Here is a 22,518-nt window from a genome sequence, read left to right on the forward strand (position 1 = left end):
TAGGTAGCATGTCAACAATGCCCTGTGTCGTGGTAGCATGTCAACAATGCCCTGTGTCGTGGTAGCATGTTATCCATGCCCTGTGTCATGGTAGTGTGTCAACCATGCCCTGCTTTCTGGCCCATTATAAACTCACTTTCTCTTTTCTCCCCACTCTTCCTCCTCATCTCTCTCTCTGGAATCGTAAGCTAAAATAAAACCTTTTTTAAAAATTGATTTTGGTCATAGTATTTCATCACAGAAATTGAAAAGTAGCTAATGTAGTTAGTATCTTTAAAAGTCACACCACACTCTTGAAATACAGGATTCTGTCTTAAATGCTCATCTTTCCTGTCTTCATTTCTGCCAGGGCCCAAGCACATCTGGGTATCTGGTTGGTAGGAACAATGCAAATGGAGTGGACCTGAACCGCAACTTCCCTGACCTCAACACCTACTTCTACTACAACGAGAAGCATGGCGGCCCCAACCACCACTTACCCCTCCCAGACAACTGGAAAAGTCAGGTAGGAGATGGCAACAGACGCCAGTAAATTGCCACTTGGAGTTGCTTGCAGGATGCTAAGCATTCTTCACATCAACAGAACTATCGAGAATTAAGCATCAGGGCTGGAGAGATGGCTTAGAGGTTAAGAGCACTGGCTGCTCTTCCAGAGGTACTGAGTTCAATTCCCAGCACCCACATGGTGGCTCACAGCCATCTATAATGAGATCTTGTGCCCTCTTCTGCCCTCAGGCAAACATGCAGGCAGAACATAGTATACATAATAAATAAATCTTTAAAATCTTTAAAAAAAAGAATTAAGCATCAACTCCCTCCTTGTTAATTATCTAGAAGAAGAATAGCTGTCAGGGTTCTTTGGATTCTTCACTCTGGCAGCACAGAGCCTCCAGGCAGCAAGTCCCCGCTGGCTGTGCAGGTTGGCAGTGGTGGTGGTAAAGGAGGAGAAGCCTGCACTTGGTGAGTTCTCAGAGCTCTTCCCAAGCTTGTTTCAGTATGGTCACCATAGCACTGGACCATGAATGTGACAAGCAATAGTAGCCAACATTAGCCCTGTTTGACAGTTACTATGTTTATAGCCTCAAATTAAATTCACATAGCTAATAATTGAAGGAATCAATTGGAGTTGGGATATTTTACTCTTCACTCTCTGGGAACCCACCACCCAGTTCCCAAATAAATCACACGGAGATGTTTTCTTACTTATAAAAGGCTGGCCTTAGCTTGGCTTGTTTCTTGCCAGCTTTTTTAACTTAAACTACCCCATCTATCTTTTGCTTCTAGACTTTTATCTTTCTCTATTTCTGTCTATCTTTCCTTTCTTCTTACTCCATGGCTTGCTGTGTAGCTGGGTGGCTGGCACCTGGTGTTCTTCTCTCCTTCATTTCATGCTTCCCAATCTTTTCTTCCCAGATTTCTCCTCCTATTTATTCTCTCTGCCTGCCAGCCTGGCTGTTCTTTCTCTTGCCTTGCTATTGGCCGTTTAGCTCTTTATTAGACAATCAGGTGTTTTAGGCAGGCAAAGTAACACAGTTGCACAGAGTTAAACAAATGCAACATAAAAGAATCCAACACACCTTTGCATCATTAAACCAATGTTCTAGAGCATAAATGAATGTAACACATCTTAAAATAATATTCCACAACAGTCAATATTAAAGCCTAGGCATGAGTTAGGGAGATGACTCAATTGGTAAAGTCCCTGTCCTAAAGCATGAGGACTTGAGTTTGAATTCAGAACCATGCCAGATAGCTAGGTTTAGGTCCCATGAGACAGCCCAGTGGGCAAAGTTCCTTCTGCCAAGCCTGAAGACCTGAGTTTGATTCCCAGAACCCACATGGTGGAAGAGAGCCGACTCCTGCAAGTTGTCATCTGACCTCAACATCAGGCTGCTGTGTACACGTGCCCATGCACACACATGTGTGCACACAAAAGAAGCCCAATTTAAAAAATGTAAATGTATGGTGGAGAGTGAACAAGAAAGACACCCAACTTCGACCTCTGTCCTCCCTACACACGCACACACACCCTCATGTACACACCCATCTGCATGAACACACACAGACCTTCTGACTCATATCCCAACAGTCTTTCTGCTGATCCTGAACTGCTGACAGGGAGCTCCAGCATGCTATAGACAAGTCTCTCCTACTGGTGGTGAATCAGATATTCACAATGTTAGCTATAGAATGAGGTTCGGGGTGTCTAACTCATGGTTTCTCCTATGTGACCCTTTGCATTTTAAAGCTCCCCTTACTTCCCTTGCTCTCACAATGGGAGACAGCATTTGGCAAGCTCTAGGTAACATGAAGGTGTGGACCTCCTGTCCACCCGTGTGGTCCTGCTGCTGGGTGGGAGTAACCACCGCTATTCTCGGAGCATCCCCGCCAGCCCTGACTTTTTTCCTGGGTGGGATGGTTCCAACGCTCCATTTGTGAATATCCAAGCCTAGAGACTGGGGAGAGGAACGTTCCTGGGTGGATAAGGTCAATATTCTCCCCTTGAAAACGATGGGGGCTGGAGAGATGGCTCGGTGTTAAAAGTGCCCACCATCCTTCCAGAGCTCCCATACTGGACAGCTCGCAAATTCCTCCAACTTCAGGAACTTCTGATGACCCACATCCTGTGGACATACCCCCACACATAATTTAAAATAAAATATAATCTTTTTAGAAAATGACGCGAAAGTCATATTGATATGTTGGATTTCTGGTTATAGCTGTCATTTTGGCTCAGTTAAGTAAGTACAAAAAAATAACATGGTCCTATTCAGTGTATCTAGCCCGAAGAATATCATAAGTAATTTTTTATTTCCTGAGCCAAGGTATCATGTAACCTAGGCAGGCCTCAAACTTTTTTATGAGGTTGACCTTGAACGTCTCTTTCTCCAGCTCTGCCTCCACTGATTATAGTCATGAGCCATGCTCTGAATTTTTAAAAGCTTTATTTGTCTATTTATAATTATGTGGGGGTCTATGTATCTGTGTGGGGGTGTGTACACATTAGCCACAGGTATTCCCAGAGTCCAGAAAGAGGGTATCCTGTCCCCTGGAGCTGGAGTTACAGGTGGTTGTGACCTGACGTAAGTGCTGGAAACCCAACTTGGGTCCTGTGCTAGCAGCAAGAGCTCTTAACTGCTGAGCCGTCTCTACAGCCCTGTGTTTTGATTATTAAACTTGTTTCTCTGTATAAGACAAGATAATGAACCTCCCACTCAGTCCTCTGCCTAACTCAGAATAGAAAAGTAACAGTAGGAGCTCTCCTGTGTTCCACGAGGGAAAGGAATGACGGGAAGCTGTCCTTTTGGAACGAGAAGAAAGGGTGCATCGAAGGCCCTGAGCTCTTAGTCCTATAGCCATATGCCATAAAATGACAATTTCTCCAACGTAGGTCATTTGTACAGCAGTGATCCCTGGTCACGTAGCCATGTTAGTTTCTGTAAATTCACTCCGTGACTTTGCACAATGATGTAATCACCGAACATTGCTAGGACACCCCCTTCCCACCTGATGTGTCTATTCTGATTGTGTGAGACTCAATTCTCTTCAGCCAACCTCTTTGGGGACTGGAAAGACAGGACCTTTAGAAATGACCTTTGGTCTAAGAAGAGCCATTAACTCATTGACCCCAAGAGGTCACCAGACAAGCCTGTCTGTGAGGAGGAAAAGCACTGGCGACTGGATTGTTTGTGTTGTGAGTCAGTGGGGTCAAGGTTTTCCTAATACTGCCAGTCACTAGCAAAGTGGTACTCAGTAGAGCTTCGTGTGTCTAGTCTATGAAATGTAGATCTGACCAGAATGTCACTAAAATGGTGCGGCAGATGTGTTGGAAGAGGAGGCCAAAGTCATTGCTTCAAGCAAGTGGTTTATATGATTAGAATCATAAATGTTTTGCAAAGAAGCTCAGCCCCTGCTGCACGGAATAAACTGGGAAACCTTTGCTCTCTCATTCCCCCTCTCCCCGCCCCAGCCTTCTTCCTCCCTCTTCCCTTCCTTTCTTCTTCCTCTCCTCTCCCAAAAGTGAGTAAAAAAAAATATAAAGAGTTCCTGCACACTTCCTGTTCCTTCACTGATCCCACCTTCAGCATCGTATCCCAGAGTGGTGTGTTAGTTACAGTCTCTGCATCTACATTGACCTGACCCCAACACTCAGGATCTACAATCTCCAGGCCCACTAGTGATTCCCCTTGGTGTTACAGCGTCTGTGGGTGTGGGCGCACATGCTGGAAGTGTCCACCGCTGTCGTATGCGCAGAAGAGTCTCACTACCCTGAAGGCTCCCTTTGCACCTAGTCCGTGCATCATAATCCACACATCTCACATTGGGAAGGGGTCCCCTATGCTTTATTTTGAAATCATCATCACCAAGGTCAAAGTTTCCGAGCCCCAGTTTTCATATCTGGGGGCGAGGGGTGAGACTGTCCCTGCCAGCCTCTTCCTGACAGAATTTCTCCAAAGGACTGTGTGACAACTCAGCCGCACCTTGGCTGCCAACTCTCACGTCTTCACAGGTGGAACCGGAGACCCGGGCGGTAATCCAGTGGATTCGTTCCCTAAATTTCGTTCTCTCAGCCAATTTGCATGGCGGGGCTGTGGTGGCCAATTACCCATATGACAAGTCACTTGATCATCGTTTCCGAGGTCCCCACCGTACCTCCAATTCCCCCACGCCAGATGACCAGCTCTTCCAGACGGTATGCCGGATGGCAGCTCATGCCAGCAGGGAAACTTGGGCCTCAGGGGAGGAGATTCAAGTCAGAGACACAGGACCCATAGTAACAAGTCCACAGACAGTCACAGAAAGCAGGGTCTGCTTGGGAGGGGCTGTCTAGTAAGTTACATTTTATTTCGGGTGACAGGCCATAAATCTACGAATGATTAGATAAAAGGAAGACATTTTATAATTGCCGTGATGTGAAGAACGGTGATGCTGGTGGCAAGTGAGAATATGTCTTAAGGCTAATTCCACTGTCCACGAGTTAGTGGAATAAAGAGGAATTTTGAGAGAATCTAATTTACATCTTTATGATAATATGCCCATCTTAATGAAAAATAGATTTAACTAATAATACAAAACAATAGAACAGGGGCTGGAGACATGGGTCTTTAGCTAAGAGTTCTTGCTACTCTTGTAGAAGACCCCAGTTCTGTTCCTAGCATCCATGTTGTTAGCTCAAAACCACTTCCAGGGGAGCCGACACGTCTGGTCTCCAAGGGCAACTGCGCTCACAGGCACAGACACACACACACCTTTTTTAAAAAATGAATATAGAGAGTTATATATTCATAATATATTTTGTAAATTCAGAATCTTTTGCAATAAAATTTACTAAATCATAAAATATGAATGTATCTATAGATAATATTAGTAATGTTTGTAATTTATCAATGAATTACAGAGAATGACACTAATTTGCTATGCAGTGAATTAATACATTTTTCCTCCAGTAATAACATTTTGTCTACTATTATATAAAAAAAACAACGATCAGGCATGGTGATGTACACCTTTAATCCCAGCACCTAGGAGGCATTTCTAGGCCAGCCAGGGAAATATGTCTCAAAAAAACAAAAGAGAAAAATAAAAAGCATTAAAAAGTAATGGGATCATAGAGTCTAAGCATGCGCATCTCTTTCCAACACACATCTTTTAGCTGTCATTGAATTTATCTAGAAAATGGTCCAACTGAAAGGACTTCCTGTATGATCTGCTGCCACCCCTCCCTTTGCATGTGACAGACTTATCCCCGAGAAAGTGGAAACACCAGAATATAGGACTCCTCGCAGCAATTGCAGCATCTAGAAGCTGAGGCAGGATTGAGTTCAAAGGCAGCCTGGACAACAGAGTGAGACCCTGTTTCAAAAAACTCAACAAGAGGGAGAGAGGCAAAGAAGGACTGTAGAATTCCCAACTGCAGTCCAGATACATAAATGCTCACTTACATAAATGCATGTACACTCTCATTCACACATACTTGCACATGCACACACACATGCACACACATACTTGCACACGCATGCACACACGCATGCACACACGCATGCACACATGCACACACACCACCACCACCTCATCACCTCCTCTGTCTTTGATTACACTTCCTTGCACTGAAGCATATAATGTATTTGGTGACAATGTAGCCTCTTGATGTCCTCCTAGTTAGGCTCAGCCAGGGCTGTGTGAGTTGGGATTGCTTGCAGTCATTTTCCGCCTTTTCTCCAGCTGGCCAAGGTCTACTCCTATGCACATGGCTGGATGCACCAAGGCTGGAACTGTGGCGATTACTTCCCAGACGGCATCACCAACGGGGCGTCCTGGTACTCTCTCAGCAAGGGTAAGTGGAGTTCTGGGAATGGCCATTGCTTCCTCCTCAGGAACTTATAGGGAATACTATAGAATTTTGCACCATGGTGGGTAGGGGCGGGTGGAGAAACAGAGAGCTCCCCAGCTGGCATTTAATAGCCTATTTGTGACCCTAATAGACCAAGGAGGCGATAATGTGTGGGCTTGTCCAGGTACTGTTTTATGCCCTTATCTGCTGGGGCATAGGAGGAAAATGAGACCGAGTGGCAAAGGGTGTGTGAAGTAATACGGGTGGCGGCGGGGCTGCGTCCCCAACACCCCAGCCGCCTGCCCGGCTAGCTTATGCCCCGAAATAATTACACGGACACTGTATTCTTTTCAACACTGCTTGGCCCATTCTCTTCTAGGCTAATTCTCACATATTAATTTAGCCCATTTCTAATCATCTGTATGTAGCACCCCAAGGTGCGCTTACCGGGGAGATTCTAGCCTATGTCCATCCTGGGTCGGAGCTTCATCGCGTGCGTCTGCCAGGGAGCAGGGCATGGCGTCTCTGCTGAGGCGTCTGCTCCGGAGAGGAGAGCTGTGGAGTCTCTGACCTCACTTCCTCTTCCTCCCAGCGTTCTGTCCTGTTTTCTCCTCCCACCTATCCTCTAACCAATAAAATGGGCCAGGGCAGTGCCTTTATTAGCCAATGACCTTCCTCCATCATTTCCCCTTTTTCGGTTTAAACAAAAAAAAAAAAGGCTTTAACATAGCAAAATTACATATAACAAAACAGTTATCAAGTAAAAGTTACAATAATCTTTATCATAACTAAGGAAAACTATAACTATAACTAACTATTCTTAACTCCATCAAAGACTCCAGAAAGATATAATATTACCTAAGTAAACAAGAACTAAGAAACTTCAAACTCTAGAAATGACAAAGACATCTCGCTGCCTGGACAGTCACCCAAAGTTCTTTTGTACCGTTGGGGCATCCATCTTCAGCCTTCAGGCCCATGGTATCCAGCAGACATTTCCATAAAGCAGGAAAATTCAAAGTCAGTTCAGTCACTATCTGTTGTGTCCTGCAGAATGTCTCGCAGACTCTTTCAAAATGAATCAGGAACCCCAAAAGATCATCTCACCTTAGGCAAGTTCAGTAGTCCTCTCTCTGCGGGTTCTCTGTGTCCAGTTTATGCAATAGTCCAGGCAAGAGCAGTTTCTTGCCCAAATGGCTATCAAACTCCATAAGGTGCCTCTTTGATGCCCATCTTCCTCTTGAAGTACATTGGTGCTGCCAGGAGCAGAGTGTCTCATTGTCATGAAAAGTCCTCAGTTATTAAAACATTAAATGTCCTATTCTGTAATCTTTGAAAGACATGAGGAATGTCTATCTAAGATATATCTCTATATATCTAGAAAATCTAATTAATATGACTACAAGCTTTACTATTATCAATGATTATCCATTAACAACCTATATTTCTTAATTATACAGTACATATTTAAATGAACTATACAATCACAATACCTTAATCAAAATCAGAAACACTTATATATATAACAAAACTGACCTTAAATCTCTATCAATAAAGCAAAATCTATACTAATACAAATTATTCATTCCTATATCATATCCCCCTTTAAATGTAAAAGAACACTTATAAACATTTTTTGGGAATATGGGCGCAGTTATTTCTCTCCAAACTGCTTCCTGCTGAATGGGGGCGTCGTTAATTAGGTCTTTCATGGTATAACCTGTGTGCTAGTTTCATCTCAGTTGGCAGTTGAGCGAAGCAATTTTTTGAAGGCGTTCACACCAACCCTTCAGGAGGGCGTGGTCCATCATACCAAATCGGAATAGAAGAAGTGAACAGCGTCTCATCCTCTGTGAAAACAAAATAAGAAACTCCTTTCCAAAGCATCATGTCCTTAGATCCAAATTTCAAAGTCAAGGCATCAAAATATCTATGTCGGATTAGTTCAGCAGCATTTATAAATAAATATCTTTTAGTAGCTTTTGCTCTTTCCTCAGCATTCAAACAATTCAAAGAGAGCATAATAGCATACAGTATCAAAATTCTCTGTGTATTTTCCATCTTTGTGCAGCTTTGTTTTAACCTCTATTTAGTTTATTTTTACTTTTAACTTTTTGCTTTTTGATATAGGTTCTCTGTATCTTTGACCTGAAGTAACTCTGTAGACCAGGCTGTCTCTGAACTCTCAGAGATCCGCCTGTCTCTGCCTCCCAGGCATTCGGGATTAAAGGTGTATGCTACTACACCTTGAACTCACAGAGATCTGTTTGCCTCTGCCTTCTAGGCACTGGGATTAAAGGCGTATGCTACCACACACAACAACTCTCTTCCTTTTTTTGTTTTTTACTTTAAGAACTTCAACTTTTAGTCTGCATATATTTTTAACACACTTTAAACCATTCAGAAATTTTCTCTGTCTTTGAATCTCTCTTTACTGTATATCTCTCTTTTTCTGACCACATGAATCTTTAATTTACCAAGCAATATCAGTAGGATTAAAGGCGTGGCTTTGCCAGCTGGATCCAGCCCAGTCCTTAGCTTTCCAGCCTCATGGCTGAGGTACTGGCTGTAGCCAGCAAGCGAGCTTCAGCAGCCTATGCTTGCAAACCGCACAAACCGCCTGCGTAAAAGAGTCAGAGTTTGTCCTGGCAGGACAGCTCAGAAAGCCGGCATTTTTAAACGGCGCAGCTTTTTTCCTGCTATGGCTGAAAACCGAAAAGCATGTGTTCAGCTTTTCGTCAACACCGTTTAAGTGTTTCGTGGCAGGACCTCTTAATGAGCTGCAGGCTTTGCAGCTAAAGCTGAGTCAGGAAGGCTCTCTTAGATGAGGCGCTTGCTTGCCTCTAGCAAGCAGAGTAGAACCGAGAAATTGCTGCTACCAAGAAACCAGGCACAATGCTTTCATTTTGTTCTAGAGTTACTTCCCAAGCTGTCTCAGGCTTTATGTGGAAGCAGTTGTCCACGTGGGCGCCATATGAAGTAATACGGGTGGCGGCGGGGCTGCGTCCCCAACACCCCAGCCGCCTGCCCGGCTAGCTTATGCCCCGAAATAATTACACGGACACTGTATTCTTTTCAACACTGCTTGGCCCATTCTCTTCTAGGCTAATTCTCACATATTAATTTAGCCCATTTCTAATCATCTGTATGTAGCACCCCAAGGTGCGCTTACCGGGGAGATTCTAGCCTATGTCCATCCTGGGTCGGAGCTTCATCGCGTGCGTCTGCCAGGGAGCAGGGCATGGCGTCTCTGCTGAGGCGTCTGCTCCGGAGAGGAGAGCTGTGGAGTCTCTGACCTCACTTCCTCTTCCTCCCAGCGTTCTGTCCTGTTTTCTCCTCCCACCTATCCTCTAACCAATAAAATGGGCCAGGGCAGTGCCTTTATTAGCCAATGACCTTCCTCCATCAGGTGTGATCTCTGAGATTAAATGGGCTTGGAATTCATCTTGTTTGTGCACCAGCTGTGTGGCTTCAGGCTAATTGCATGGCCCCTCTGTGCTTTGGTTTTTCCTGTCTCTAATCCCGATAACACACTCACTTCATAATTTTGATACTTTAAGTAAAGCAGTTGAAATACCTGGCTTCTAAACACTCTGTTTTCAAAAGCAGCACAGAGGTGAGCTTCAGACAGCAGCAGGTGAGCCGAGGGGCTTGCCCCCTTGGTGGCTGCTCTCTCTACTGGGGCTATCAGCTACCCACAGCAGGAACTTGCATGGGCATTGGCCATCGATAGCAAAAGATAGGGAGATCTAGTAGGGGGTGCACATGGTCCCCTTTCTCCACCCCATTTCCACCTCTTCCCTGAACCTGCCTGGAACTGGCTTGTGAACCTTGCACCATAAGGACAGGGAAGAGGCTGGAGGAGGAGCTGCGTGCATAGAGGAGCTGCCCACATCCATCTTTTCCATACTCTCACATCTGAGCCACCCGTATTGATGAGGGCTGAGCTGATGTTTGGTCCTGGGGAGAGCGGAGAGGAGAAAAACCATGGCGTCACTGGGTTACTGAGAAGTTAAGACTTGTGGCCCCAAACCAACTTGATAACACATCAGGAAGATTCAGTTAGATTCTATTTCTTTAACTGTGTATTGGGAAACCAGCCTCTCCACCCCCAAATCGGAATCATTAGATACGCTTTTTCAAATCATGATTGTTTTATTTTTTTCTCTCCTTCCCACCTTCCCTGTCCTCTGAGAAAGCGTGGCCCGTGCCTCCTCAGAAATTCTCTACTCTGAAGTAAACTGGCTCAGTCTCTAGATTAACTAAGTTAATTATGTCGATCACAATGATTGTCTCAGCGTGTGGTATCTGACCCTGCATCAACAGTACCCTTGGGAAGTTAGACATACAAACACGTATGAGACCGGAGGAACAACTCTGTGTAGGATAAGGGTTAACAGATGTCGGGAGGTAGAAGAGAGGTGATGAAGATGTAGCAGAGAAATTGTGACTAAAGAGGAAGATGGGGTAGGGTGACGGTGGGCGCTCCACACAAAGACCCGCTACGGGCTCCTTCCCTAGGAATGCAGGACTTCAATTATCTCCATACCAACTGCTTTGAGATCACACTAGAGCTGAGCTGCAACAAGTTCCCCCGGCAGGAGGAGCTGCCGCGGGAGTGGCTGGGTAACCGGGAAGCCTTAATCCAGTTCTTGGAACAGGTAAGATCTCACTTTTTGACTCTTGTGGTTGCAGCAGAGGTGTTTCCAATGGCGGCTGGGGTTGCCACGGACGCAGGCCTGGCCCTGGCTCTGACTCAGTGCAACAAGCATTCTGCTCAGTGTCCTGGAGCACTGCTGTCTGTCCAAGCTTTACTGAGAGCCAGGGATTCTGAGTAGACAAGCATGTCTCTGTACGGAACTGCCCTTCTAATGATCACAGGCAATAAACAAAATAAGAGAGTGAGTTCTGTAAAGTGTTAAAAAGAGGAATGCTATGAAGAAAGCCGTGTGGTGGCGGGGACTCTTAAACTAAGAGTCCAAGGAGCGGAGGGGCACAGGCTGGCCAGGTGTCGAGAGCAGGGCAGGGTCCTCCGAAGTAGATAGGTGAGAAAAGCCAAGCTGCACAGCTGAGAGCATGCCCAGGGTCACCAGCCACAGGGGCCGCCACAGCCAGGGGCGCCAGCCACAGGGGCCGCCACAGCCAGGGTCGCCAGCCACAGGGGCCGCCACAGCCAGGGGCGCCAGCCACAGGGGCCGCCACAGCCAGGGGCGCCAGCCACAGGGGCCGCCACAGCCAGGGTCGCCAGCCACAGGGGCCGCCACAGCCAGGGGCGCCAGCCACAGGGGCCGTCACAGCCAGGGTCGCCAGCCACAGGGGCCGCCACAGCCAGGGGCGCCAGCCACAGGGGCCGTCACAGCCAGGGGCGCCAGCCACAGGGGCCGCCACAGCCAGGGGCGCCAGCCACAGGGGCTGCCACTCACATGCACTGGAGCAGCTTCTGTTAAAAACAGGAATGACAGGCTTAGGAGGAGGTGGAGAAACTGGACCCCATGAGCACAGCTGCTGGGAGTGGGAAGTTATGTTACTTCTGTGAAAACATGACAGCACTTCTGGAAAACTAAAAATGAGCTGAAATTTAGTTCAGTGATAAAGTGCTTGCTTAGCATGAGAGAGACCCAGAGTTGGGTCTCCAGAGCCACAAAGGAAGCAGCAATTAAAAGAAAATTATCCCAAAGAAGTGGAATCAAATAGACAGACAGGAAGGAAGGAAGGAAGGAAGGAAGGAAGGAAGGAAAATTCTTCAGCCTTCAAAACAAAGTAAGCTCTGACACATACCTTAGCATGGATGGACCGTGAGGACATTATGCTCAGGGAAATAAGCCAGTCACAAGCACGTATATTATGTGACTCCATTTGTCTAGATACAATTCTTAAAATCAGAGAGAAAGAATGCAGAATGGTGGCTGGGACGGAGGAGCAGAAGGTGAGGGTGTAAGTGTCGCAGCTCTGAGGGGAAGGTATTCTGGGATACCACCAAGGAATACCACAAGGTCACACCTCACACAAGAGATTTATTGGGAGAGATCTGCTCAGGTGGGAAGCAGCAGGGAACTGAGAGAAAGGCAGAGTTATATAGGGTTTCTTGGGGGGTGGAGTTTTCCAGGATGGGTATTGGTGGGATTTCAAGTCCTGAGCTTGGGGCGAGCCCAGGGATTGGTGGGTTTTCAAAACCCAGAAGTGAGTGATAGAAAGTTACTATTTAAGGGGAGGAGTTCCAGTGCTGTCAGATGAAGAGACTTCTGGAAATGAGTCGTCATGCTGGGCACACATTCCAAATGTATTTGATACTGTACTGTACAATTTACAGTATGAGGATTTTATCACAATTTATTTTAAAGTGTGTGTGTGTGCATCCATGCTATGGTGTTTGTTTGGAAGACAGAAGGCAGGTTGTGGGAGGGAGTCTGTTCTCTCCTTCTACCATTTGGGACCTGGGATCAGATTCAGGTTGTCAGGCTCAGCAGCAAACACCTTTAACCACTAGGCCATCTCGACAGCCCTTATCACAATTTAAAGTGTTTTTTTTTTTAAATATAAGCAAAATTCAAGATTAGACCATCAGGAACTGGAGCAATGGCTCAGCAGTTGAGCACACTGGCTGCTCTTTCAGAAGAGCCAAGTTTGGCCTTCAGCACCCCCATGGTGGCTCACAATCATTGGGGACTCTATGGTGATTCTAGTCCCAGGGAGTCTGAGACCCTCTTTGGGCACCAGGCACGCACATGGTGCACAGACACACATGCAGACAAAATACCCAAACCCATAAAATTAATAAAAATGTAAAAAGCTTAGATTAGCAGTGTGCCTGGAATGGAGGCAGATCTGAGGAACAAGGCAGAGGGTACCTGTCATGAGGACGGGCTGCTGATGGGGACTGCAGCTTTACAGACCAGCGCAGGAGCCTAAAGCCTTCTGAGTTGGGCTTTGAGAAGGAAGGCACACGATGGCTGAGGGTGTAGCAGACTCACTCCATCTACCGAGAAGGGATTATGGGGTTGGCAGGACAGTGAAAGCCTGCTCTGGAGGCTGCTGCCATGGCGTTAGTGAAGACAGACCGCGGGGACCCACGAGAAAGGCCAGAGCCTCTCCCGCCTACCGCGCAGCTGTTCTAACCCGCTGTTGGCCACTGTCTCCTGCAGGTCCACCAGGGCATCAAGGGCATGGTGCTCGATGAGAACTCTAACAACCTCACAGGGGCTGTGATTTCTGTCACTGGGATCAATCATGATGTTACTTCAGGTAGGTAGGTACTGAAGGACGGCTCTTTCAGTAGAACTGGGGACCAGTTGTGAGCCAGAGAGACCAGTCATCAAGAACACAGGGTGAGGCCCTGCAGGAAGGGAGGATGCTGGATATGGGAACAAAACAAGCGTTGCATCAAGCAGCTAAAATTAAGGAAATTCTTTCACTTCTGTCTGTAGCGAGCAGGCTCTGAGAGCGGCAAGCATCGGTGCAAACGGAGCTCCTAGTCAGAGTTCAGGGATCACTGTGGAGAGAGTCTTATTGGAAGTGTTTCTGGGCTTGATGATATTAATTAATAATGGCAGTGTGGAACAGGCTGAGAAGGACGCTGGCACTCATGTTTAGTCTGCCCTCTGGCTCAGGCCTTTTCCACATGTCCGTTCATGAAAAGCTGGTCGATTAGATTCCTCCTACAGTCCTGATCTGGGGAGAGGTCATCAGTGGAGGATAATCTTGGGCTGACCTAGAGCCTGCTGGAAGGGTGCTGTCTTGATTTCTTTTGCTGGTGCTATGATAAAGTACTCTGAAAAAATAAGCACCTTAGGGGAGAAAAGGGCTTATTCTGGCTCACACTTCCAGGGTCTAGTCCATTCCAGTCGGGAGTCGAGGTGGCAGGCAGGAGCTTGAAGCCTCTGGCCAACTCAAATCCATAATCAGGAAACGAATTGACGAATGTGTACACGTGAGGACCCAGCTCTTTGTCTTCGCTCGCACAGCCCAGGATCCCAGCCAGGGAATGAGGCCATTCACAGTGGGTGAGCGGTCTCACCTCAGTTAACACAGTCAAGATAATTCCTAACGGGCCCACCCCCAGAAGCTCATCCTAGGTGCTTCTAGATTCTGTCGAGGGACAGTGAATGCCAACAGGTACAGAATCATCTCATGGAAGAATAGTGTGGCGAAGTCCCCAGCTGAATCCAACCGCTCACCACTCAGGAGTTTCTATTTCATGGATGTTGATGGCTACCCACTTCTCAAAACAACCTCCTTAACTACCGGGCAGGCATCTCATAGCTTGTGCTGTCTGTCCAGGCTGGACGAAATCTTCCTGTCTTCGAAGGAGGTCTCAGAGCCTCTTCAGTGGAGGACTTCTTTAAGGAAAAGGCAATGTTCTAAAAGAATTCTGTCACCTCAATCTGGCCGGGAACCGGGAATCTTCCAGCCCAGCAGCTGCATACAGGACCGTGAACGGATCAGACCTCAGCACCTTTCCCAGGCGCACAGGCTTCTGGTTCTCACCCATTTAAGCAAGGGTGGGAAGGTCTGTAAAAACATCAGCTAAGAACAGCTACCACTAAGAACGGCTACCACAGAGAGGCCCCATTTTCAGCACCCATTATGCGAAATAGAAGTCACTCCTCTCGTTGGTGCCTTCGCTGTGCTACTTAGCAAAGCACCTGGTGTTAGTTACAGGTGGAGACAGCCTCTTTGAAGAAGTGTCTAGAATGGAGCTTTTGTAACACAATTGCTAATCACCCTTGAGTGTGAGCCCCCAGTTAAGATAATGACAGTTTCTGGATATACCCTAAACTGTCCAATGTGTGCATAATAACACACTGCATTGCTAAAGTATTTCAAAGTAAATTACAGGGCCAGGGTACAGCTTGGTAAAGGACTTGTCTAGCACGCAAGACGCTCTGGATTCACTCCCAGCACTGAATGAACTGGGCGTGGGGGCACATACCTGTAATCCTAGCATTCGGGAGCACACAAGGGCACCCTTGGCTACGGCGTGAAGTTAAGACCAGGTTGGGATGCATGAGATCAGCACCACACAAATTAGGCAACGTAACACATACCTGTAATCCTAAACTGGGGAGGTTGAGGCAGAAAGGTCATATATTTGAGGCCATCCTTGGGTAATATAACTAGTTTGGGACCTATATATAAGACCCTACCTTTTAAACAATGCATTAAAAACAATATTCTCTGGCCAGCATGGTGGTATACTCTGTAATGCCAACACTCAGAAGGCCTGAGGAAGGAAGATCATGAATTTGAGGCCAGACTGCGTAGTAACTTTGATGCTAATTTGGGCCACATGAAACCCTGCTGTCTCACCACAGAGAGGAGGTGGGAGGTGGGGGAGAAGAGAAAAGTAAGATGCTCAAGCCAGACTGTTAGTGATGTTTAGTCTCTCACAGGTGTAACATTCCTGGGCGCCGGTTGTCTCACCTGGACCCCCCAGGATGCGCCGCTCAGCTTTTCCAGGGCCTCGGTTCAGCTTTGGGAGAACCCACAGTTCTACAGGACAGTCGGTTTCTCTCTTTGACAGCTCTTCACCACAGTTGTTTCTGCTTCTCTCTGGTGAAATCCGCCTCCATACAGCTTTAGGCGTGGGGTACTATTTCTTCAAACAGAAGCTCTTTCTTCGCAATGGTTTTTCAAATGTCAGAGGGCTCCAAGTTTTCTTATCAGGCAGAATATTAACAGACGTTTCCACCTTTTCTCTTTCCTGGCGACTTTTAGTGAGCATGTGTCTGTGTGAGACCCAGGATCCAGAATGGACTGTAGTTTGAGGCAGAGCACAAGGGAACCTTCCCAGGAGTAACTCCAACCCAGGAACTTCTGAATGGTTTAGCTGTTTACAGGTTTCATCATGCTTCGAGAAAGAAAGAAAGAAAAAAAAAAAATCAGGCTCGTGGTCAGGTCAGACCCCAGACCGCTTTCACAGCCAGTTTCATTCTGAAGTAGGTTTGAAGTCAGATGGTTGAGTTACATCCTTCTGACATTTAGGTGAGCATGGAGATTACTTCCGTCTGCTGCTTCCGGGGACTTATACTGTCACCGCCAAGGCACCAGGGTACGACCCCCAAACAGTGACTGTGACCGTGGGGCCTGCGGGACCAACACTGGTGAGTCTGGCTGAGCCGAATGTAACCTTATCTGTAAGTGTCATGCAGTATCTTAAACAGCCCCGTTGCTGGGTTCCCCCTGACTCTCCTGATTTGTCTCTTTGGCACAGCCTGTCTCTCTTATCCTGCTTCTTCCTCTGTATATTAGTGCTAACACTTCCTTCTCAAGGATTGCAAAGACAAAGCACAGGTCCATAGAGGTGCACAAGGCTGGTCAGTAAGCACTGGGTCACTGTGGGTGCCCCAGGGAACCCTGATTGCATCTTTCAATGCCATTAACAGGGTCCACCACTAGGTGGCGCTCCACAAGCCGTCTGTGCCCTGTGATCTCGGGCTCACTTTCCCGTTGCTGCCACCAAGGACCAGCCACCTCCAATTCTCAACTCTCTACAGCTCTCATTTATAGGTAGGATGAGAAGCAAAGAACCATTGACTCAGAGCCTCGAACATTTCCCTGTCGATCATATTACACCAGAACCTCAGAACATTAAGGGGCCTTGAATGTCAGCCCTCCACGCCCTCAGGTGATTCATATATTTGAATAGAGTAAGCAGTGCCTTTTGGGTAGTTTCTGGGCATCAGATACTATATAAGATCTTCCAGGAATTATCCATTTTAACCTTCACGACTACCTGTGAGTAACTGTACAGTATCACACAGTGGGTGGATGGAGGGGATGGGAGTCACCTCCTAATGTGTCTCAGGGACTCATTCTATGCTCCCTGCCTGTGCGCAAAACTCTATAAGCCACAGAGCAAAGAGAGCTTCAGGTCCTTTAAAATTCCCCCAAAACTTACAGATCATTGCCCCCCTCCAAACACCTCCTACATATTCACATATTCTCCCCCCCCCCCCTCGTGTGTGTGTGTGTGATTTATATGATGTGTATGAGTATGTATTGGGAGGACAGGGTGTGGACATGCCACGGCACTTGCATGGCAGTCCGAGGATGATCTCGAGTGTCAGTCCTTGCCTGCCACCTTCTCTGAGGCAGTGTGTGTCTTTGACGGCCGCTGCACAGTATGTGTACTCCAGGCTAGCTAGCCTGGGATGCTCCACCTCTACCCCCAGCCTTGCTGCAGGGTCTCTAGGATTAGTTTTGCTTTAAGTGGCTTGTGGGGATTCAAACTCGGGCCTTCGCTCTTGTATGGCATGTGATTTATACTGACAGCCAGGGGAAGAGAAGATGACCCTCCATTACACAGAACCCGATTTCCCAGCCAGCAATCCCCTTTCTTCCCCATTGCACCCTAAAATTAAACGCCAGCAGCAGCCACACACATAAACCGTGAGCTGTAGGCAAGCTTGTTCACTGCCAGATGTAAACAGCCCCAAGGCTTCTTGAGTTAAGCTTATTTTGAAGTAGTTCACCCCCGTATCCTTTAAATAAACTAGTGTACCCATTCATTGTGTCAAGTATAACCCAGAGGCACAGTCTGTCGTTTGGAGTGACAGCAGCCACTGCCAGTCCGTTGATTGACTGCACTAGCGCTGCTTCGCTTCCATTTGAATTTTAGAGCAGTTAGCCACTTTCCCCAGGGAAGAAAAAAAAAAACGTTTATTAAAGGGTTTTCATCTCACAATTAAGAGGATTAAAATCTCTCCCAGGGCCCAGAATTCTCTGCTATCGCCACCTCCCTGCAGATGGCCGAGCCTTTCTTCCTCCTGTGCCCCTTCCTCCTCTTGTGGCCTGTCTCCTCTCTTCTCTTCCTTTCCTGGCTTTATGTATTTACTAAGTGGAAAGTAGGAATGGTCTCCCCTCCCCTTTGCAGAGCGAGCAGAAAACCTGGCTATGGATTTTTATGGAGGAGGCAGGAAACTCAGGGCGTGTTTTTAACTCCCTGCTGTTTCAATAGTTCAAACTATTACAAGAAGGTATTGCCAGGGAAGCCCCAGGGGAGTGCAGTTAGGACTTGGGGTCACACCCTCCTCTTCTGCTGCCCGGACTGGCCCTATAGCCACACCCAGTGCCCCACGCCCGCTGTCCCCCACCGAGTCCACAGCATCTTTCCATATGTGTTCCGTGGCTAGAGAACAGTTGTACACAGTCCTTAGATCACACCGATGCCCTTGTAATCTTGGGCTTAAGAATTCAGGAGGATGTGGTAATGCACGCCTTTAATCCCAGCAGTCAGGAGACAGAGGCAGGTGGATCTCTGTGAGTTCTAGGTCAGCCTGGTCTACAAAGCAAGTTCTGAGTAGCTGGGACTACATAGTGAGACCCTATCTCAGAAAGAAAAAAAAAAAAGTCTAGCCAGGAAATCTCTGTCACCTCTTTTATCCCTAGTGCCAAGCAGTGCCGCAGAAGGTTGAGACACTCACCGACGTGTATGGGCATGGTACCCGTGACTCACGCAGCCACTAGGAGGGAATAGAGATTAAGATGGCTTCCATCATCACCCTTGCCCTAAGCAGGGTATAAGCAAAACTGTGATTGCAGGCGTAGATAGGATTTTTTGCTACTATTTAGTCCATCCAGCCACACACTTCATGCCATTGCTGGTTGGTTCTGCACCACTCTTTTGGGAAATACTTGCCAAGTCCGTAGGACCTACCATTAGAACCTGGGTGATGGGGGAAGAGTCCAAACGGGCGCTTAGCTTCTGCTTTGCCCTTGCAGGTCAACTTCCAACTCAATCGAAGCACATCTCAGGTGCACCCTGTGCAGAAAGCTCCCGGCCGAGGACAGGGAAGCAGGCCAAAGCAGTCCCGGATACCCAAAAAGAAAGACACAGCAACAAAGAGGCATCGAGGCCCTGCCTGAAGCCCAGCACCCAGGCCCACCCACAGCAAGGCCAGGTCCCTGCTCTCAGATCCGGTGAACACACTTCTCCCTTATTATCTGGGACATATCCAGACACAGGCACATACAGAACAGTCCCAAGTGTGTCTGTCTGTCCCGGAGCAAGCCTTCCCTAGGCCAGCCAGCATTAAAGGAGTTGGAACCTTCCGGAAACTGGTGCCCCACTCTGCGTGCCTCCAGCAGGGTTCTGGAGACCTTCTTCCTGGGAGTTTGGTTTGGGTTCCATGCCAGTGAGCACTGCATGCTGAGACAGCTTCCAGCTGGCTGTCCACCTGTCTTCAGAGTCCAGCACGGAGCTGGTGACAGGGTGGTGTGGCATGAAGCTGTCAAAATGACTGCAGTGCTGAGGGGATCCAGAAGAGCCTGGGACCAATAGCCAGTGGTTCCCTAGTAAAGGAGGGATTTGACCTACAGGGTCCAGGTCCCTGCCTTTCACCCGTGAGCTCTGTAAGGGAAACGTGACACCTTTTACCATAGTTTCTGGATTTATAGGAGACATGGCACACCTGTAGTCTGGTGTGTGCTGGCAGCGTGTCCTGCAGGTCAATGCTCTTGGATTGGCTGAATCCCAGCTGAACCCACTGGTCCCAAAGGCATTACTGAGCAAACTAGATGTTTCTAAAGACACTGTGTCCTTTTCCATCTCATGCCTGCTAGCATACAAGCTGATGAGCCTTCATCAGGGTGGTGTCCTGAGTCCTCTGTCCCCAGTGCTGGGTGCTAGGGATCCCACAGCTGTTCCACTAATGAACCTAGCCTTTTCCTGAGGAGATGAGAAGCTCCCCGCTCCCTTCTTGGGGCACAGCCTCACACACATCAGCAGCTTGAAGATGTGGCCTCTTCCTGTGAGTAAACACATTCTTGATCTGTGTGTGAGTGATCTCGGTCTGTGGTCAGAAGGAAAAGAGATGAGGATGTATCCTCTTCCTCCTAAGAGATGTCTCTCTGCAGGCTAAAAGGTTAGTGGTTTCTTTGCCATTTCCAGTTTTAATTCCTTGGATCCCTCCTTCTAATGGTGCAGCGTGAGAGGGCACCGCTCAGCTCAGTGACACACGATGTCTTTGTTTGTCATGTACGCCACATTTTCCTAGATTATCTAAGTATCGCTCTGTCTTTAGGCTCCCCAATACTAAGCCATTTGACAGGACTGATGCTTACAAAACGGGGTTACAGAGTGCTTGCTGGCGCAGGCCCCGACTTTCCTTCCTTCCTTCATACTAAGGATCTTTACTGAGTCCTTGCTCACAAAGGATGCAGAGAATGTGAAGAGGAAGGGAGCATGGCCCATGGTCTCAGTATGCCAGTGTAGCTTGGAAGATTGTAATACATTGTCATAATTGCGTGACCCATAACTCTGAGGTGGGGCTGGGGAGCCCACGAGAAAAGGCTGTCTCTGTAGCATGAATAATAAAATCCCAGAGACAGATATTGGGGTTCAAGTTGGAAGTCAGAAAAGCAGAACAGCCAAGCCACTAGAGAGACCTTTTACCTCTACCAAATCTTCAGACCAAAAGGGCAAGATCCTGTCTCCACGAATCCTCAGACTCCACAATCCAGTGAGTTCCTGTCTCTTCCCTTTTATATTCCTCTCTCTGCCTAGCCATATTGTTCCTGTCTCCACCTCCACAGTGCTGGGATTAAAAGTGTGTGATTCCCAAACACTGGGATTAAAGGTGTGAGCCACCACCACCTGGATCTGTTTCTGGATCAATCTTTTGGACCCCAGGGTGGCCTTGAACTCACAGAGATCTGCCTGCCTCTGTCTCCCAAGTCCTGGGATTAAAGGTATGTGCCATCACTCCCTGGCCTCTAGTGGCTTTGCTTTGCATTCTGATCTTCAGGCAAAGCTTTATTTATTAAAATACAAATTAAATATCACGACATGTCCCAGCAATAGTGAAGCCTGAGATAAGATATATTGAGGGCAAGGTGCAAAGAAGTGAGGGGGTATGGTTAGGCTGAGGAGGTGGCAAGTGCAGGTGCCTGGGGCTTCTGGGAAGGATGTGGGTCCTGGTGCGGGGGGGGGGGGTCAGGGACAGGAGGGTAGTTACAAGGAACAGGGCTTTGTGAGGCTGAGTGAGATGCTGAGAGCAGAGGCTGGGTGCCCGGGAGAGGCCAGGTCACAGGATAAATTGGCTTTTATCTCTAGAAGACCCAGGAGTCACTGAAGAGTTCTGTCAAAGGCAGGGCTGTTGCCTGAAGAGCTAGCAGACAGGAGCTTGCAGGGGGCCAGCCGGGAAGATGGCCTCAGCCCTGGAGGAGCAGTGGCAAAGACACCTGCAAGTGGGCTCCTTGTGACTCCCCTACATTCTAGAGATTTTCAGTCTCCTCCCTCAGATCTCTTTTGCCTGCCACCCTGAGGCTGAAACCCAAAAGCTATCGTGACACTTCACCCCAACTCTGAGGCCTGTCCTAAGTACACCCCACTCAAGTACAAAGATGTAAGATTAAATCACAAGGTTATACAGAATACCTGGGCACGCTATACAGAAGATTCTGGCCATGGCATGAAAACTCCATGTATCCAGCAGGAAAATTGTGGTTTGTATACAGTTGAATGTCTGTCCCTTCAGGTTCATGCACTGGAAGCTTGATCCCCAGGAAAGTGGTGGCACTGGGGCAATGGAGGCTGTAAGGGGTGGGGCCAAATACAAGACAATTAGGTCATGAGCCCCTGCCCTCCGAATAAATCAGTGCTGATCTGCAGTAACAGGCTTGGGTGGGTTGTTTCCAAGCAAGCCCACCTCATCCGCTAGTCCCTTCTGCTTCTGGTCACTTCCTCTCCATTCCCAATGAAGGGAGCAGACATAAGGCCTTTGCCAGGAAGCAGGTGTCTGTTAGGACTCAGCCGCTGGAATCGTAACTCAAGTAAACCTCTTTACTTTGTAAGTTCTCCAGCCTCAGGGATTGTGTTATAACAGGTGTGAAACAGAGAGACACTGATGTGAAGTCATGAGGGTAGAGATGGACAGAGTTGACACAAGAAAGAAAGTCCTTTGACTTCCAAATTTTCATACTGATCCCCCCCACCTCTGAGCTTTCCCGGATTTCTCTGTGTAGCCCTGATTGTCCTGGAACTCACTCTGTAGACACGGCTGGCCTTGAACTCAAAGATCTGCCTGCCTCTGCCTCCTGAATGCTGGGATTAAAGACATGTGCCACCACCACCCAGCTTTCTGTTTTATAGCTAGAGTTTTAAAGAAAAAAAATCTTCCCTATAGAACGGCAGCCTGAATGGCTGGTTCTCTTGTTGATGTAGGACATCATAGTTAATGATCTCGGAC

General features: G+C 47.6%; 1 protein-coding gene across 2 annotated transcripts in view; it reads left to right on the forward strand.

Annotated features, from left to right (window-relative positions):
* Cpn1 (carboxypeptidase N subunit 1) overlaps positions 1-20,105 on the forward strand; it is a 30,549-nt gene extending 10,444 nt beyond the window's left edge. Inside the window, exons 3-9 of one of the 2 annotated variants that reach the window (XM_041661635.1) lie at positions 350-505; positions 4,511-4,693; positions 6,223-6,334; positions 10,853-10,992; positions 13,474-13,573; positions 16,313-16,431; positions 19,052-20,105. In XM_041661635.1, the coding sequence (XP_041517569.1) occupies positions 350-505; positions 4,511-4,693; positions 6,223-6,334; positions 10,853-10,992; positions 13,474-13,573; positions 16,313-16,431; positions 19,052-19,195 (954 nt within the window). In that variant the 3' untranslated portion in view covers positions 19,196-20,105. The remainder of the gene's footprint in view (positions 1-349; positions 506-4,510; positions 4,694-6,222; positions 6,335-10,852; positions 10,993-13,473; positions 13,574-16,312; positions 16,432-19,051) is intronic. The other variant, XM_041661636.1, reaches the window with a different exon arrangement.
* Positions 20,106-22,518: the final 2,413 nt, after the last annotated feature.

Source organism: Microtus oregoni, unplaced genomic scaffold (genome assembly GCF_018167655.1).
Source record: "Microtus oregoni isolate MIOR12 unplaced genomic scaffold, Mior012 000012F_ref0000307, whole genome shotgun sequence".
NCBI classification, from domain to species: Eukaryota; Metazoa; Chordata; class Mammalia; order Rodentia; family Cricetidae; genus Microtus; species Microtus oregoni.